This window comes from Chelon labrosus (assembly GCF_963514085.1).
Source record: "Chelon labrosus genome assembly, chromosome: 2".
Lineage (NCBI taxonomy): Eukaryota > Metazoa > Chordata > Actinopteri > Mugiliformes > Mugilidae > Chelon > Chelon labrosus.
Window position 1 is genome coordinate 26,622,712 of NC_140338.1, and position 18,516 is coordinate 26,641,227.

The 18,516-nt window shown below is 41.8% G+C and overlaps 1 protein-coding gene across 1 annotated transcript; it reads right to left on the minus strand.

The window, feature by feature from the left end:
• Positions 1–3,952: 3,952 nt before the first annotated feature.
• ldb1b (LIM-domain binding 1b) lies at positions 3,953–17,052 on the minus strand (the record flags this gene model as incomplete). Its single annotated transcript, XM_084565831.1, has 11 exons — positions 3,953–6,083; positions 6,269–6,417; positions 6,512–6,635; positions 8,101–8,184; positions 8,290–8,412; positions 8,609–8,781; positions 8,907–9,009; positions 9,101–9,176; positions 9,469–9,513; positions 10,463–10,565; positions 16,932–17,052. 11 exons carry the CDS (start codon positions 17,050–17,052, stop codon positions 5,853–5,855), a joined length of 1,332 nt encoding a protein of 443 aa, XP_084421957.1. The 3' UTR covers positions 3,953–5,852.
• Positions 17,053–18,516: the final 1,464 nt, after the last annotated feature.

An 18,516-nucleotide genomic window follows, 5' to 3' on the forward strand; every position in this document is an offset into this window, starting at 1 on the left:
CCCAAAATTCATATAAACAATGATATAACTACACGAAACCGATAGCATACTAACATATCACCTGGAAATATGGAATGGTACACAAGAAAGTATCTGTGATAGCATTTAAAAATGGAAAGCTCTTTTGTAGTTTGGTACCCCCTCTTATGTCACATTCCTGAGTGATCCCTCGGCAACAGTAGTGAGGGAATAAAAAATGAACTGCTGCATTTAACTACTGTTATACAGATTAGTATAAATTCTGTCTATGTCTGTGAATTACAAAACATGCCTAAATCCTTATGCCTAAATCAGTCAAACTGCACATAGATACAATTATACTATTTCTCAAGGCCTTTTGCTCCAGTTCCTGTGGATGCCTCCGTGTTTTTTACCTCATGAGTTTCTTGGTAAATTAACTTTCGCCATCAAGAGAGCACTATATCTGCTAAAGACTACACGGAGCACCAATTTTTGGAATAAATGAGACAGGATCTGCTTTTACTGTGTCATTAGGCAGGGAGGGAGATGAGGCAGGAGAGAGGAAGAAAATCCAGATATAATGAAGAAGAACTCGTAGAGGGGAATGGCAGATGAACAGCGTGAGAGACCATTAACGAACACACACAGAAAACAAAAGTTACACAATAATCGTCTGATCACGCACATGCACACAAAATATTCAACAGACAGATTGTTTTCAACTTTTCAGTGTGTTCAGTGACAATTTGACAACTCCTGCGTAGTTCCTGCCAGAACAACTTGATAGTTCTGTCGGCGCTGTCCAGAGCAACAAATCAGCTGACGTACAGTAATGACCTTTAAACGACAGAGTTCCACCAGATTTCACACGGGTTTATTTTGTTTAACTTTGGACCAGAATTACACTGAGACATTCTTGCAAAGAAACAGTCTTATAGACTATACCTCTTTCTAAATAATTTAATAACACTGGGATCTAAATATGTGCAGTGCGTACTCATTACAGTAGAAAAGTTTGAATTTGCTGTTATTCCCTTTCCGTACTGACACAGCTTATTTAAATGGGTTCAAACTGTGTTCATTAAATTAGTCATTAAGACATCCGCATCTTTAATGTTGGAGAAGATGACATGAATACTAATGCAGATGTGGTTTGAATATGTTGACTAAAATACTTGTTGAGACTCCTGCTAACTCTGATTTGCCCATGAGGAAATACTTGTGAATATAATGAGAAACTACTCAGCATCAAGAACCAGAGAGCCTCCTGCAGATAAACGATGTGAGGGCACACCAACCATGTAGCAGCCTACACATGCAGGCAGCATATCCACTTAATGTGAAGAAGCTTGTCTAAATGCTCATAACATTTAGCCAATGCTTCAATTTGTTAGCATCCGCCTTGATACAGGTGATGGTAAGATGTTGGGTTTCTGTCACTGAATCATCCCAAAGAAATGTTTTACTTGAAAAGTCTACACTTTTGTTAGGCAAACATTAAATTGTATGTATGCTGTGTTCCAACTTCACTTACTCAGGCCCAGTCATGACACAAAAATTATACAAATAAATTCTGTAGTGGTTGAGTTTTGTGGTTGCTCAGTTCATTTTGGACATTTGGTGTTTGAGAATGAGGCTCAGGGTTGAGGAGGTTAACTTCTCATTAAAAAGGTTTACTTTGCTGTTTGATGTTGAAGTAATCAGTGAGAAATTACTGTTTGGTGTCAGTTAACCCATGGAGAATGTGACGAGCTCAGTGTTCAGGTTTATGGATAATTATAATCATTTAACATTTTTAACATTTTTGATCAAACAAATACGGACCTGAAGTTGAGATGGTGGAGCAGGTACAGCAGGACCATAGAAGGACAATGACAAAATCGGCAAAGAAGAACACGCTGCAAATTCACATCAGCTAAATTTACACTTTGACAACTATAGAGCAATGTTCTGCTTGGTAAGCACAATGCCAAGACTTTTATTTCTTTCTTTTTCTTTATTTCCAGGACTTCGATTGAGGATATGTCAAGGATTTGTCACTTCAGCTCAACAAGAGCGTTTCAGTTGGAGAATGTTGAACTGACAGACCTACAGTAAAAGTGCTGAAGTACGGTCACAGTGAGCAGAATAAATACCTGAGGAGAACGCGTGATAGCTGGCAGGTGGAGTATACAGTATGTCTGAAGGAAGATCTTCTGTGACCCACTGCTGCTCAGTCTGCAAACTGAACGTCTCAAACATACAGTATGTCTTTGAGGGCTGTGCGTTTGTTTGACACTTCTTTGGTGCAGACTGGATCAGGAAAACACAAATGCACCTCTAATGAATATTTTATCATCATGAAGATTGTTACAAAAGACAACACTGACGGAATTTCTGGTCCCATTCTCAGTGCATCACGTCACAAAGTTTATCATAATCACTTGGTCTTAAGAAGCCGAACAATAAGACTGAGAGGCTGTAGAAATCTGTCCTACAAGTAAGGGTTCAGAAGTCTGTCGGTTCACTGTCAGTTTCCTTCTAGCAGCGTGTTAGAGGACTACCCCGATCGACAGGTGAAAGCAATTAACCGCCCAGTAGGAGAGAGTACTAGCAAGCTTCAGACAAGATTTGAGGAGCACCGGGACACCCGGCAGCACAGCTTGTAGCCCGTCTGACAGCTTGACTTCACACTGACAGGTTACAACAGCCACACTGCAGAGAGATGAGGGGTTTGCTGCGAAGGGAAAATGAAAGAAGAGTGACGTGCTGCATGTCGTTCAGTAAAGTTCATATTGGTGTGTTTTTTACTGGCTGTCTCTATATAACATGCACACGCTGGAATGAAATGTCTTGTGGAGGTGGAGACGAGTGGAAGCAAAGACAGTTACTCCCTAGAGTCATCTTGATCACTGTGTAATTTCAGCTATTATTTACGGGGTAAGGCTGGTGATGTGTTGCTTGATTAAATCCGAACATTCATTCATTCATTCATTCATCTTAAGTAAATCCATACACATTTATGTAAAGTAATAACAAATGTGCAATTTCAATGTGCAGTATCCAATCAATACTTGACACTGGTACTGTTCAATAAATAAAAATCTACCTTACTTACACATATATATACTATATTATATACTTATTTATTCCTGCTGTTTTGACCTATTTATAATATTCGAGTCGTTGTTGAGTGTCTGCACCTTAGTATTTTTTATGCTGTGTTCATTTATTTTTAGTGTTTTTTTTTATACTGTGTTTGTATACCGTCTTTGTTTCCTCTTCCACAAAACCACAGTGACTTGACAAGAAAGGAAGGCATTCTGATTCTGATACTGATACTGATCTGTGAGTGTGTTCACATTTACAGCGTCACAAAGGGGAGCTAATCTGATTCAGTGTTGGGATCAGTTAACTCATCAGTTTTAGTCAACTGTGAAAAAATGATAAGTATGTAGGTAAGTATTGGTTCAAATGAGGAAGTGGTTTGAGCAAACTGAACACCTTCCTGTGTTCACGTTAGCAAAGGATTAATGCTTTAAAACAGACTTGAAAAATGGTGAACCTTTTTATTTAATGTCTATCGAGATCAACAAATAGCTTGCCATTGAACTGGAGACTACTCGTGTCATTGTATTGCAGACTGAGAGAAGTGTTAAAACTGTGGACATTTACCAGGTCTGATAAAGTTGCGTTATCGCATTTGTGTTTTTAGGACATCAAGTGTTAATAGACATTGAGCCCTGGTTGCAGACAAGATTTTTTTCTTTGCTCCATCAGTTGTTCTGTTCGATCTCTGCAATACCAAACAGACCCAGATCAGTAATAATATGAGAGTATTCGTGATTGACAGGTAAAAAGGCCATATTCAAATGCAAAATGATTTCATTAAAATTATGTTAAATAGAATTTGTGTTTAAAGGATGTTTTCAAAAGTTACATTTTATACAACTTAAGAGATGATCCATATCCTAAGGCCTTAGCTTATACAAATCACCAACAACACAGAAGATTTTAAAGTGAAAATGTATCTTTTTATTGGTACCATACATTAATTATCAAGGGCAGAAACTAACCAAATCAAAAAATATATATCAAACAATGATTTTTCTACAGGGGTTGGAGAAGGTACAAGTCACCATTCAAACTCAATCGTAACTGCTGCTGGAATAACAAAATGGAAACGTACAAAACAACAGAGCCTCGGCTGTATTTATTAGACTTTACAGAATCAGCGTTGCTACCGAATATGTAGACTGAACTTAATGTGAAGCTGGTTTAAGAAGATGCGAGCGCGACCCTGATGGCTATGAACAAGACCAGACAAATAAAGAGGATTTAAACGAAACAAAAAAAAGACGATTTCAGTCAGTGATGAGACATGAGAAGGAAACTAAACTTAAGCGAGCACATTCACTTGACATCAAATTGAAACACACAAAACGGTGATGAAAGTAAAGTGAAGAAACATTTTCTGTATAGATGAAATGCATGAGTGAACTTCTGACATTTCCTAAATAAATAAAAAAAAAAAAAAACAGTAAAATCATCTCTTCCATGGTGCCATTGTACCCCAGGGGTTTTGTAATTTAATTTACACAAGTTTTAAAAAAGAGGAAAGAGAGCAGGTAGGAAGGTCGAGGGGGACGGGGTCATGAGTGTTTTTTTCTCCTTTTTCCTATTTTTGTTTCTTTACATTAGATCGGGATGGCTTTAGGTAAATCTAAGTAAGAATACATTTTATTACAGTCAGACAGAACTTTGCTACTACCTTAAATATACAAGCACAAATACACAAAAATTCAAATCTCCAAAAAAAGGAACAGAAGACAAAATAAAAACATCCACACTAAATTATTTCTCTTTTATAAACATAAAAGATAAAAACAATATATTTTAGAGGGGGGAAGGATAAAAGTCCTGTGTTGCTCCTTGGTCTGTAGCTTTTCAGTATTGGTAGAAAATAAAAAAAGTAACAATTGAAATGAAGGCGTTTAATACAAATTAAAAAACATTCTAGGGAAATATATACTGTATAAAAACTCTTAAAATGTGTAACTGTGTGTGTTGTAAATGTTCTCTGTTTGAAAGACTGCATTCGCTGTAGTCTAATCAGAGACGGCTCGGGCACTAGGGGACTCCTTCAATCATTATGTTTGTGTGTGTGAGAGTGTGTGTGTGTGTGTGTGTGTGTGTGTGTGTGTGATGTTTCCCTAGTGCCACATTTCAGCTCTCCTACTAGTGTGTTAATTTTAATGTTTTTTTTTTTACGGACTGACTCTAAACTCTGGTCTGGCTGCTTCAGCAAAGCTGCAATTAAGTTCAAACTGCCTCTCCTTGCAAATTTCTCTCACACACACATACACACACACACACTAACTCACGCACACACATATACTCTATTAACAAACGTTATCAGCGACTTGTGCGTCAGCCAAACAGACCAGAATAGAGAGCCACGTTTAGAGGACGGGTGGCGGAGTCGTCCCTAAGCAACTCGCCACCCTCTAGAAGCCCCTCTGCCGTCACCCTCTACACCCTACCCCACCCGTTCTCACATGTGAACCTCAGTTTTGGTAGTTTAGTGTGCACAGATCCCTGTTCCTGCTCACTCACATCTACCCCAGTCGTTGTCCAAACTGAAAATTAGCAAGAGCAGATGGGGCATGTTGAGTGTGAGAGAAGGAAAAGGGAGACAGAGGTGGGACACAGCGCCTAAATACTGGGAAGTCACAGCAATAATAAAAAAAATGACTGAGACTGGGCTCCCTCAGGCTACCTGTGTGTGTGTGTGAATCTGAGCGCTACAGATGATGGGACTGTTACTCTTGCAGTCATGGCTGCTGGGGTGGGGTGAGGGCTGAGGAGTGACAGAGAGAGGGGGTTGTGTTGAGGTTGCGGGGCTCTGGGCTCTACTGTGATGCCTGTGAGGTGGGGTTGTCGCTCTTGCTCTCCTGGCTGGAGGGGGCCTTGTTGTTCCAGGGCGAGTTGGAGCCCAACGCCGGAGAGTTGTTGAAGCTGTCCTCGTCGTCGATGCCGTTGGCCGCGTCAAACTGCGTGTTCTCCAGCCGTGTGATCAGACGCTCATCCTCGTCGCCGAACTCCCCTCCCATCAGCGTGGGCTCTCCCACCACCATCACATCCTGCAGAGTCACAGTGGCAACGACCGTTAGAGCAGACCACTAATATATCTCTGAAGTCAATTAATTTGAACAAAGAACATGTAAAAGGCAACTTCACAATTTTGATGTGACCATCATTAAATGAATGGATTCTGTTGGAGGTGTAGTAGCAGAGTACTGACACTAAGTGGCACTGGTGTACTCACAGGAACTTGGCTGGACAGAGGGAACCCGCTACCCGGGCTCTTCTTTTTGTTGTTGTTGTTATTATTAGTTCCTCCTCCTCCACTGATGGTGCTGCCACCTGACATCTTACGCTTCCGCCGTTTGTTTGGGGCCTGTCTCGATGGCTCAGCTACAGAGACGGACAAAGACAGTGAGTTCCACAAACTTTTATTGTGCGTTTATGTGGTTGTGGGCATCTTTATTTGTGTTCGCTGTTCACCTACCGGGCGGCGCCACCATCCTCTGCCATTTCTGGAAGAGGCAGGTCTTGAGGCAGTCTCTGGGGCTGAGGCTATATGTCTTATGTCTGGACATGAGCTCCTGCATTGGCTCCAGAATCACACAAAGCTGAGGGAGAGTGCAGACAGAGGCCGGAGGTCAGAGTTCACACATTAGTCAGGAACGTTAGAGCTGACTGGACACCAGTATAATCAAGGTCGTTTCCACAAATGGCATCTGTGGTTGACTTTTTATGTTAGAGGTGATTACAGAAACAGGAAGCAAACACAAACACAGTGTTTTCACTGAGTAGTCCCATTACAGGAGCACAGTCTGCACCGCAGAGGCGCCTAATGTATATTCCAATAAATCTCCCCATGGAGTTCAGATGGTGCTGCTGACTGCGTTTGAAAGTGTGTAGAAGTCCAGAAGCAGGAAATATTTTTTGACCTCTAACTGGGGCAGATTGCTGTACTGTTGCTGTACTACCAGAACATTTAAAATACCGCTTTCCACTGATTCCAGATTGTTTAACGGAAATATGTGAGATAACATGTCAGTGCCCCACCCTGAGACCAGAACGCTTCTAATCTGGTAACAGCAACAAAACTCAAGGTGCAAAAATTCCTGCTGGAGGAATTATGATGTTACCACTAACTGGCAAGTAGCTGTATCAAGTGTCAAACAGCAGACTGTGATCATTCAGACAAACAAATGATCTAGAAGGAAAGTAAATAGGTAATGATGGTTGAATGAACTGAATGCCAAATTAAGACATAGATGCAAGAAAGGAGATAGCAAATCACTTCTCTTGACCTTCTTATCAGAATATGAATCTGGTAATACACCATTTGGATTTCATTATGGGCGCGTTTACCAATATAGAGAAAATACTTCTGATGTACCTGAACAGTCAACCAATCACATTCATTTTGTTGTAAATAAATTCAACTCCAACTTGCTCAGAGCAAATGTATGACTACACTTCCGCATAAAGCCTGTCTAAATGATTTGACTGGCCGGGCAGATCTGCCACAGCATAAGTTGTCAACGGAGCAACTGCAGATCAACTTTCCACTGCAAAAACTTTATGGGCAGGGGACGTTGGGCTGGCTTACAGATGTAGCTGTGTGACCAGTTGGTCAGCATGGAGTTGTGACTATTGTGGCTCGGCTTAAGCAACAGTTTCCTGCAAACAAGACCACTGGACTGGCTGGTCCAGTCCAACCTATGCAGCCATCGGTGTGTGTGCAGGTAGGACATAAGAGACAAACAATACAGAAACCCAATCATCACAACACTGGTCTACTCAACAAGTCGTCATAAATGCTCGATGTATCGATGGATATATCATGACCTGGATGACTGGATGAGATTCTTCAGACATATTTTAAAATTACATCCACCTATGCCCATGGATGACAAATAATAAACTGCTAAATGAGAATCAATTGCAAAACTCAGGCAGAGATATACAGCCTTTTATGTTTTGAAGCCTTTTTTTTTGTTTTTCTGAATTATGACTGGACCACGACCAGCTCACAATAAATAAAATCATTCAAGTGGTAAAACGCTGCATGCGTGCTTGACTCACTCGGAGGTAGTTAAGGGTGGAGTTCGACAGACCACATCTTGTTATGTTTTTAGACAGCTGGTCCAGCATCTGTGGGTCCTGGGCCTGGGATATTCATAGAGGAAAGATTTGTATATATTAAAAAAATTGCACATACACACATAGAGAGAAAAGATACATCATGTGTATATATAGATTGGCTCCACTCACGTGCATGGCCAGTATACTGCGGGGAATGAGTTCACGGTGTTGTCTGATGCTGAAGTGCCACGTCTTTATCCTCATCATGTCGTCAAACATGAACTCCAGGTACAAGCGTCCTTCTACACACACCTGTGGAAGCAAAGAGGACTGTGGTCAGTACAGAAGTTAAAAGTCCATGCTAAATCAGGTGAGGAGGGTGACTAACTTTACTAGCTGACCTGTGGGGCAAATTAACAGCCATTACAATAAATGTAAAAACGTCTTATACACAGTTTTGTTTCCGTTTCGCTGTATTGGATCATCCCTTGCACATACACAAACACACCTGTGTGAACATGGGCTTTCCATTCTGGGTGACCATGGTGCACTGATCACAGTCGAGGGAGACAAAGTTATTGTGGAAGGACTCCTTGGGATGCTTCAGCACATAGTAGAGCTCAGTAGCACCACCCTCAAATATACTCCTGAAGTACCTCGGGATTAACGTCCGGCCAATTGCTGGTGAGAAAACAAGAAGTGCATATGCAGATGTAAACATTAGCTGGTTATAGTGTGAAGATAGTGACTATCAGACTTTTGATTAACGGTTAGATTTTAACCGTTTTAGAGGCTTTGTTTCTTACTGTATCGCTTGGGTCCATCCTCCAGACAGAAAGTAATGGTCAACATTGCATCGTCTTCAAAGAACTCTGTAGTAAATGCATCCCACCATAAGTTGTCACACTCCTACAGGGTGATGATGGAAAAGATTATTTGTTACTTGCACTATTTCTGAATTGTTTTTATAGTGTTTATACAGCTACATGTGCGTACAAACCTCTGTCCAGTTCTGTAGCCGTTTGTTGAGCTCAAATATTCTGTAGTCTGTCTGGTTGCCATATGGCGTGTGCCTCCTAGAAGACCATAAAAAACAGAACACAAGAAGGAGAGCAGTGGTCAACACCAGATAGCTTTTGGTAATATCAGAGATAAGTTAATTTAAAAGAAAAAAAAAACTGAGTTCAGTGAGGTTGAAGTTCTCATGACTTCCGTAATCTACAGGCTGATTAACAACCTTGTTTATCACAGAGTAAATGCGAAATCTCTACTTAACGTAGATAACAAAACTTCTCACGACCTTATCAATATTTGCACTACTGCCGTTTTCACAGCAGCAGGATATAATGGGGAATAACGCAGTCTCACCCTATTCCTGGCTCCAGGTATGTTGGAGGGTACATTGGGGTGGGACTAGAGAAACAAGAGGCAGAGAGACTATTAGATTCAGGTGTAGTGCTTATACACCCACATCCAGAAACTAGTCTGTATTTACAACCCTGGGACATGACTCAAATTAGATGATACAGGTAGAGAGTAAATAACAATACTTCTCAGAAACACAGAGACCAACATCAGCTGATTCACTGACTGCAGAAAGACAAGCAGTGAAAACAAATAATGCACTTCTCAAACCGGCTCCCACAGCAAGCCAATACTTTTCACTTTAGTCGCTGCAGCTTAACAGATGTTTGCCAAGATAGTCGGTGGTGCAACTGGTTCAAAATTTGAACAATGACAGAAGACTGACAGGTGCCAATTTAGCTTAATACCTCAAATAGTGCTCCTTGTACCCAGGGATGTTGCCATCTCTTTTACCGTTAATACTGTATGCTATACTGAAAGCTGAATTTATATTTAGCACCTGATTCTCCAAAATGACATCAGGCAGTTACAGCAGGTTATGTTGCTGCAGCTTTACTTTCAAGGAAAACTCTGGACAAGCACAAAACTACCAGAGCTGTGCCTGGAGCTGTTCAGGAACTGTCACATTTCAACCAAACTATCCACTCTAAAAAGTATGTTGGTAAATTTGAAAAGAGAAACAGATGACACAGCTCAATTAAACTCAATGTCCATTTAAACATCTTGAGGATTTGTTCAAGAAGTTTGTGGGCAAACAACTGGTCACTTTGAGTGTAATTTAAATTTACAATAGAGCTCCGCTAATTGACTCTGCTCTCTAACCCACTTAAAGCCCACGGATGTTGATTGATCAGACTGAGCTGCGGGACTGCCGGTGGATGTTTTAGACAAACACTGCGTTGCACAAACTCAGCTTATGACACAAAAACCGTGATGTTCGTAGCTTGTGCTATGAATATCCCATCACCACAAAATACACACAGAATACACGACTTACCCCACGTCTCTGTCCAGCATGGTGCCGGGGTGGAAAGGGGGGAAAGTGCTACCGTTGGGGGGCTCCTTGGGGGAGTACAGCTTGAACGACTTGGAGGAACAGCCTGGAAGAGAGAAATAATAGAAGCAATGTTTAAATGTTTCAAGTTCTTTCAGAAGACTGATAAGTGTGGTAGGTAAATCGGAAAAAACAAGAGCAATGTGCCAATTTTAGAGAGAAAATACAGTGTTAATCCATAAACTTTGTAACTGACACTGAAAACCTTTCAACACAAATGAATATTGGTCCAGTTGGGCTTATGAAACAACAGAGACAATGTTCCCTAAGTTCCCTGACGGCCTAACCAGTACAGTCCAGTTTCTGTTGCACTCCTTCACATGCCATCCCTAAAAACAAACACCAACCTTGTAGCATGAAGATGTTACACGGCATAACAGTGCCGGAGCCTCCCGCTAAACCGACAGAGTAACTGCAATCCTCCATAAAATGACTATAAAACAACCACAAACCAATATGGACGCCACACACGCATACAAAAACAAACCAACGACTCCCTCTGACACACAAAGCTCCAATCACTATGCCACTGTAATTGCCCAGCTCTCCTATAAAGGCCAACCAGGCGTGGCGTCCTCCAGGTCATGACCCCCGCCGTCACCATGGTGAAGTCCCGCCTCCTTAGTGTTTCCCTGTCTTGTCTCACCACATACACATAATATAGATATATGCAGGGACTATGTGAAAGAAAGGTATACATGTAAAACCACAGACAGGCTTGTATGACAGGGATGACTAATATGATTAAGGGGAATTTACGACTTTGGAATGATGTAATATTGACAGTAAACATTCAACTAAATTATACTGCGATAATGTTATAGGTTTTTGACAATACAACACGTAGATATCAACACTGTTTGGAGCTAAACACACAGATCACTGTCATCAGACTGGCGCTCCTAAAAATCACTCATCTGTGTTTGTGTACATGTTCTCGTCGATAACAGCAGCATATCTCTAAGAGGACTTATATCCTATGCTAATTGTTTTTTCCTGTGCGCGCCTAACCGTAGCCACATAACCATTGCACATATGTAAATAAATAAATAATAGAACAACTCAGAAGTTTCCCAAAAATGAGGAACATTGAGCTTCAAAACAAGATTTCCATCTTCTGAACAGAAGCCATAAATCATGCCTCCATTTGAAAGCCTTTTGAGTAAAAACAAGTTGTTTATGACTTTGTGAGCCCACAGCACTATGCTATGGGCTGGATGCACCACCAGATGATTGATAAATAAATAAATAATCGATGGTTATGTGTCCATTAGTTGTTGAGAGCTCCATTAGCTCCTCTCCTCTCCTGTTAGCGGTTAATGACAGGCAGTCACAATCACATCAGTTGGACTCCCACTTCCTCCACAGGGAATCATGTTGCCCCAGTACACTATATACATATATACACATTAAACATGCACGTCTTCCTGCCCTGAGTAATGGTCAGCCAACCTTCAGAGAAAGTCCCATCTCAAAGTATCATGGATACCAAATGAAAATAAAAAAAATAAAAAACACCGTTGACACCTATTATTCCTTATATCTTCAAAAACAAAAAAAACAAAAGGTATCCTCTAAATAAGAATAACCTGTCGTGTTTTTGGAGTCCTGCCACCATGATTGTTTGAAGTATGCAAACGGGAGTATAAGCAATAGCTAGGTTATTCTGAGCCACTAATCCTGTTTAGAAAACTTTTTAAACAAATCGACATACATTTAAGATTTTAAGCCGCACTTACTTGTCGTTACCTCATCGTAAGTCCACAACTTTAACAGTAAAAGCACATCAGAGTTGCCCGGCTACAAAGGCAATTAGAAAGGCAGCTAACGCACAGTGCTAGCACTTAGCTGCTGGCTAGGCTAACACACACAGAGGATTCCGGGACGCGGAAAAGGCAAACAGCAGTATTCACTTTACAGCAAGCAAGGCATTAGTGCAAACATAAAAATAATCAATATGAATAACCCCGACATCTTAGAACACCAAGGTGTTGATTGGATATAACACTGCCTCGTAGGCCTGTAGGGCAAGCTAACGTTAGCTACCCTGAAAACAGTTGGTAACCAGTTAGCCTTCTTGCTAACGCCTGAGCGTTAAATCCCTTTTCCGCGAGAAAGCTCCGGATAAAGGACGACAAATCACGGCCGCGGCAGCTCGTAAACCACGTTTAATCGCCGCGGCGGCCAGACATTGCAGTGGAAGAGCGTGTTTGGGAAAAGCGACCCTTTACCTGCAAAGAAGTCCAATCAGAAAATTGATGTTTACAGATCCGTGATGATAGACCGTGTGTACGCTCCGTGCGTAAAAACGGATAGGCCCGCTGGACGGCGGTTGGCTGGACGCAACGTACCCACACAATACGTCCCTTTGAACAGGATCAATAAAAAATCTCCTCGAACCGCGAGAGTTAGACGGAATAAGGCCAAAATTGCGGGAGTCGGTCGGTTATGTTTTGTCCCGCATGAGGCCTTGTCAGTGGGCTGAAGCCTGCTGTGGGTTTACATACGGACCCCGATGAGCCCTTTGTTCAAGGGAGGACATGAACAATAGCTGTAGGCCCTCCTCCTCTCCCTCTGCAATGCATTTGCTCCTCTCTCTTCTGCCCAGCATCGCCAGCCGCCCTCTCCCCCTTCACCTCCTCCTCCCCCCGCTAATGCACAACTGCACATAAAGGTTGTCTGGTAAGCATTTTTCCCTTCCTCCTCCCCGCATCCCATCCCTTCCTTATAACTGACACAGATGAGAATTGGCCTAATGCAGCCGGGTGGAAATGTGTGTGTGGAAATAAAGATCATGCTGACTGCAAAGTGCTTTTCATGTTTACCTAATTAATGCACATCAGCTTGCTGCAAACAACTGAACTGAGACAGACCCGACAGTGCACAGAGGCCCCATGCAATGTTGATGCAGCAGCCAGTCAAAAGTGCACTCACTTGCCAGTTCATTAGGTACACTAGTGACAGCAGCTGCATTCTAATGTAACAGTCCTGCATTAAATCTTATCTTCATGAAGGTTATGATATTCAGCATTTATTTAAAATAACTCATGGGGCTGTTGATTCAACTGTAATTTGTAGTATTATTAAATTGTATTTAGATGAACCAACACGTGTTTCTATTATTTTGACAAACTCATTTTAGTCAGGCTGTTTCAACATAAACTGAATATTATAACATCATGCGTCGTGAAGGAAGATTTAGTGTAGGACTGTTATATTAGAACACATTCATTTTCACTAGTGTACATAATGAAGTGGCAAGTGAGAGTAAATCCAGTTCTTAGAAACCTTCATATAAAGCCTTGGGTTGTTTGTAATTATATGTCTTTGAGTCTGACCATTGAATTGTCTCCAAGGTGGACCAGTTAATCCATAAACACTGGGAATCTCTCCCTCTCTTTCTGTCTGCACACACACACACGCAAAGGCACACAGGAAGCGATAAGCCAAAAGGAGAATCCCACGGGCCTCTAAATCTGCTTAAATCTCCTCAAATTATAATCAGATATTCAGATCACAGCCAGTGAAATCTCACCCATATGGCCAAAGTTGAGATATAAAAAGAACAAGTCATGCCAGCAGATTCGTATGTATTTATGCAAGTGTATGTCAAATCTAAAATGACACAGAGGATACGGCATACATTTGATATATAGTGTCACTGCCTAAACTCGAGAAAGGACTGTCACATGTTCCAATATCAAGGTGGAAAAACAGTCTCCTATTAGCCAATGAAGGACTTTTCCCTCCCGCCGATTAAGGATGCTGCAGCCACCAGCATGAACATGGTTCTGATTTATACACCATCCGTGTGCACTGGGAATGACAACACAATGTTTCATTAATGATTTATTCTCAAATTACACTGCTGTTGTGAGCTGCTGTGTGAACACACTTTCACAGAGGATGCTGCGAAACTAAACACCGGCATAACATCATTACTATCATAAGATTCAACATCACTGTTTGGTTTAAGGGACCCACAGATAATAAATGTATAAATACGCCAAAACATTAAAACACCAACCAGTGAAGTGAATCACATTAATGATCTTGTTATGATGTAATGTTCCTGTGGAAAATGTAGGTCCTGGCGTTTATGTGCATGCTACTTTAAATGTACCACCACCTAAATATTGTTGCAGACCAAGAAGACCACCATGGCAACAGTAAGGGGGTGATCCTTGCATCCTGGTGCCGTATGTTCCCCAGATAAGTGACACATAGGCACTCAGTCATCAGCTCGCCTGTTGGATCGAACCACATGGGTAGGCCTTTACTCCCCACCTGCATCAGTGATTCTATGACCTTGTAATCAGTTCAACTCTTTTCCTCCCTTCAACCACTTTTCATAGGTACTGACCACTGCTGACCAGGAACACCCCACAAGAGCTGTGGTTTTGGAGATTATGACCAGGTGGTGATAATGTTATGCATGAACAGTGTATGTATATGCAAGTCTTGTTCTGACTGTTTTAAATTTGATGATTCCAACAGTGGAATGATTAACTAAATCGTGACCCACACAATCCAACTTTAAGCCATCGCCTACATCGTCTTTCATTGTATATTTATAAATGACAATAAACAATCATTGTAATATATTTTTAATTCAATCGATTTTGCTAATTTTATTAACTAACCTTACACCTTCTACTTCTTTTTAAGTGTCTCCATCATGCAGCTCCACCACTTTTTAATACTTCCATTAACACCCAAAGTATATAAGAAGGAAACGGCAGGATAGAGCCTATAGGGTGTCCTTTGCCAAAACTGCATATTCAGTTAAAGGCCCAAACCTCAGAAACTCACTACCTGCCAGTTTGAAGTATATCCGAGATTTATACATTTCCTCTACCACAGTTAAGTCCTGGTTAAATCATGGCCAGAACTGCAGCCGACTACTCATTACTTGCATATGTTAAATATATTTCTAACTGTTTTTATAGCTCTTTGTGTCTTTGTTTGTTACAGGCTGCTGCTGACCTATGCAGCACTGATTATGAACAGTAATACGTATTTTAATGACTGCTTAGTGATGCCCATCAAGTGTTGAAAATTAGCCTCGGCTATAAAAAGATGAAAACACCAGACACTGCCTCCACTAATGTTTTCCTGCACTTGCAAATATACAAATCAATAAATACAGCAATCAGGCATAACATTATGACCACCTTCCTAATAGTGTGTAGGTCTCCCTTGTGCCTCCAAAACAGTTGTGACTCATCAGAGAATGGACATGGGCTTTCTGAGGGTGTCCTGTGGTGTCTGGCAAAAGAATGTGGCTGATGGGTGTACGCTTGTCTGGCTACTTTTTTGCTGCCTTCTGATAGAAAATATAATTGGGGGGGGGGGGGTATTTAAAGAACTATTCTGCCTGAATGTAACTTCCTCACATCTGTGAAATTAAGACAGGTGCTGAAACATGGAAGTCTTTGCAGACTGATGTGAAGAATGGTGAAGTGAGGCCTCTCCCACGGCCAAACATGTAGAGAGGATAAGCTTCCCTAAGACCCGTCTCTCACCCGACCATCAACAAAGATGCTCGGGTTGAGTTTATGTATATTAGTTTGACCGTGGTAAGCCCGTGACATGAGCACTTCACAGCTCACGAGGCTGCCGTCGGTCCTTTGGCAGCATCTTTGTGTGTCTAGTACCAGGGGGAGGTGTCCTCAGTAGTAGCTTAGAGTGTCTGTTGCGGGTGACTTATGTGGATTTGCCTATCTTACATTCGCTGGCCCCTGTCACCATAGCAACACGAGCAGTCAGCGCTGACAGAACCGGAGAGAGACTAAGAAACATCCATGGAAATGGACACACAAGGGTTAATCCTGTGTGTGTGGGTGTCTCCGAAGCTCACCCATTCAAATGGTACATGACGGGGTTAATCCCCAGTGTGTGCGTATTTGGTGGGGTGATGGAGAGGAGGTGGGGGTGGGAGGTGTGCCGGGATAAGGCTTGAAGGGCTTACACACACCGTCTCTTTTGCTCTCAGGCATAGGGCAGGCCTTATCTTCAACCAGCACCCCAACCAGCGACACGCACACACACACACACACACACACAGCAGCCTAACCCGCACTTCACCAGCTAGCCACGTTTCCTACACATTCACACCTAAAGCCATAAATCCATGTATAATAAGTGATTAGAGCTGGCACATGCAGTGACTGAATAAACTCCTAAAGTGCACAGTGTGGTGTTTTCACTAAGCTTCCACTTAAACCCACAAGTACCACCTGTTTAAATTCACCTTTGTCAAAGTCAACAACAGAGAAGAGCGGGAATATCTTGTTCAGGCTTTCTCTAGACACTAACAAAAATTCAAGACACATGATCAAATCAAACAATGTTCTGCTGAGAATCAGCTACCAGAAAGACAAAAAGGAAAAGGTCAACAAGAGAGACTCACCTCCTTCAAACTCTAGCTGTTCAGACATTGCCATTTTGTCACTTTTCACGGCTCTACAGTGATCTAACTCTAAAGCTGGGTCTCTGTTTTCATGCCTCTCCCTCTCTCTGATATCTCCCATGTCCAGACAGACAGGCTCAGGGGCACGAGGAGGGGGAAGAAGGATGCCTACAGTACGTGTGTGTGTGTGTGCTTTGTGTCTGCGTGCCACTTCCACTTACTAGTCAACAGGAAACTGAACGGCACATGCATCTGCCAGAGTTCTGATAACAACCATCCCCGTCACCCTCCCTTCAACACGGTCTCCAACACTGATCTGAGGACGGTTTCGTGTTGGTGTGACTGCAGAGAAAACCCAGACTGAGCTGATCCGAGCTCAAATTCGAGAGCTAACTTTTTAATGAGTGACATCAGTTAAGTGATGTTTTTTCCGCTTTTTTCCCCAAACAGGAATGAAACCACTCCTGTTGGTTCATGACTTTTATGGAAGAAGACGTATTCAGAGTCCCCAATTCAGTAAAAGTGCCAATACAGAAATGTGAAATATACTCCATTACAAGTAAAATACGTAAAAGAACAGCACAATGTAGTAAAGCACTGGTCTTTGACTGATTAGCCACAACATTAAAACCACCAACCAGTGAAGTGAATAACACTGCAGAAGTTCTTTTGGAAACATTTATGTGGATGTTACATTGATAAATACCACCACCTGAACAGATCAAGCACACCCCCATGGCAAAAGTAAAGGGGTCTTCCTTGTATCCTGGTGCCATATGTGCCAAATAAGTGATGCTCAGACACCAGACCATCCACATGATGTAAAAGAAAACATGATTAATCAGACCAGGCCACCTTCTTCCATCGCTCCATGGTCCCGTTCTGATGCTTAAATGATGCAGTATCCTGAATGGTCTGCGGCGACGCAGTCCCATATAATACTGTTCTGACATATTTCTATCAGGACCAGCATTAACTTCTTCAGCAATATGAGGTCCAGTAGCTGATCTGTTGGTTTAGACTCTACACGCCAGCCTTCGCTCCCCACATACATCAATGAACCATGGCAGCCCATGACCCTGTTTCTAGTTCACCACTTTTCCTTCCTTGGACCTCTATTGATAAATAAGGACCACTGCAGACCAGGAACACCTCACAAGAGCTGAGAGATGCGCTAACTAGTCGAAGTCACTCATTATCATATTGTATCAGTTCAATGTATCATGTATCAGCATAGCACCTAATACCATGTACATGCTGCATGTTTGCATGTATGAATTTATCTACTATTGTGCCCTCTTCTTCTGTCTCTCTGCCTGGTCAGCCTCAAGCAGATGGCTCCACTTATATGCTCAAAGTTCCTGTTCAAAGGGTTTTCTTGCCGCCATCACCTTTGGTCTTGCTCTGAGGATTTCAGGCTCTGGGTTCAGTAAAGCATCTTATATAGATGTTACATAAATAAAATTGAGAGTAATTCATGGATATCTTAAATTTGACCCAGACTACTACTTTTTGTCAGAAGCCAGGTGGATTAAAAAGTAAGATATTTCTCTCTGAAATGTAGAAGTATAAAGTGGCATAAAAT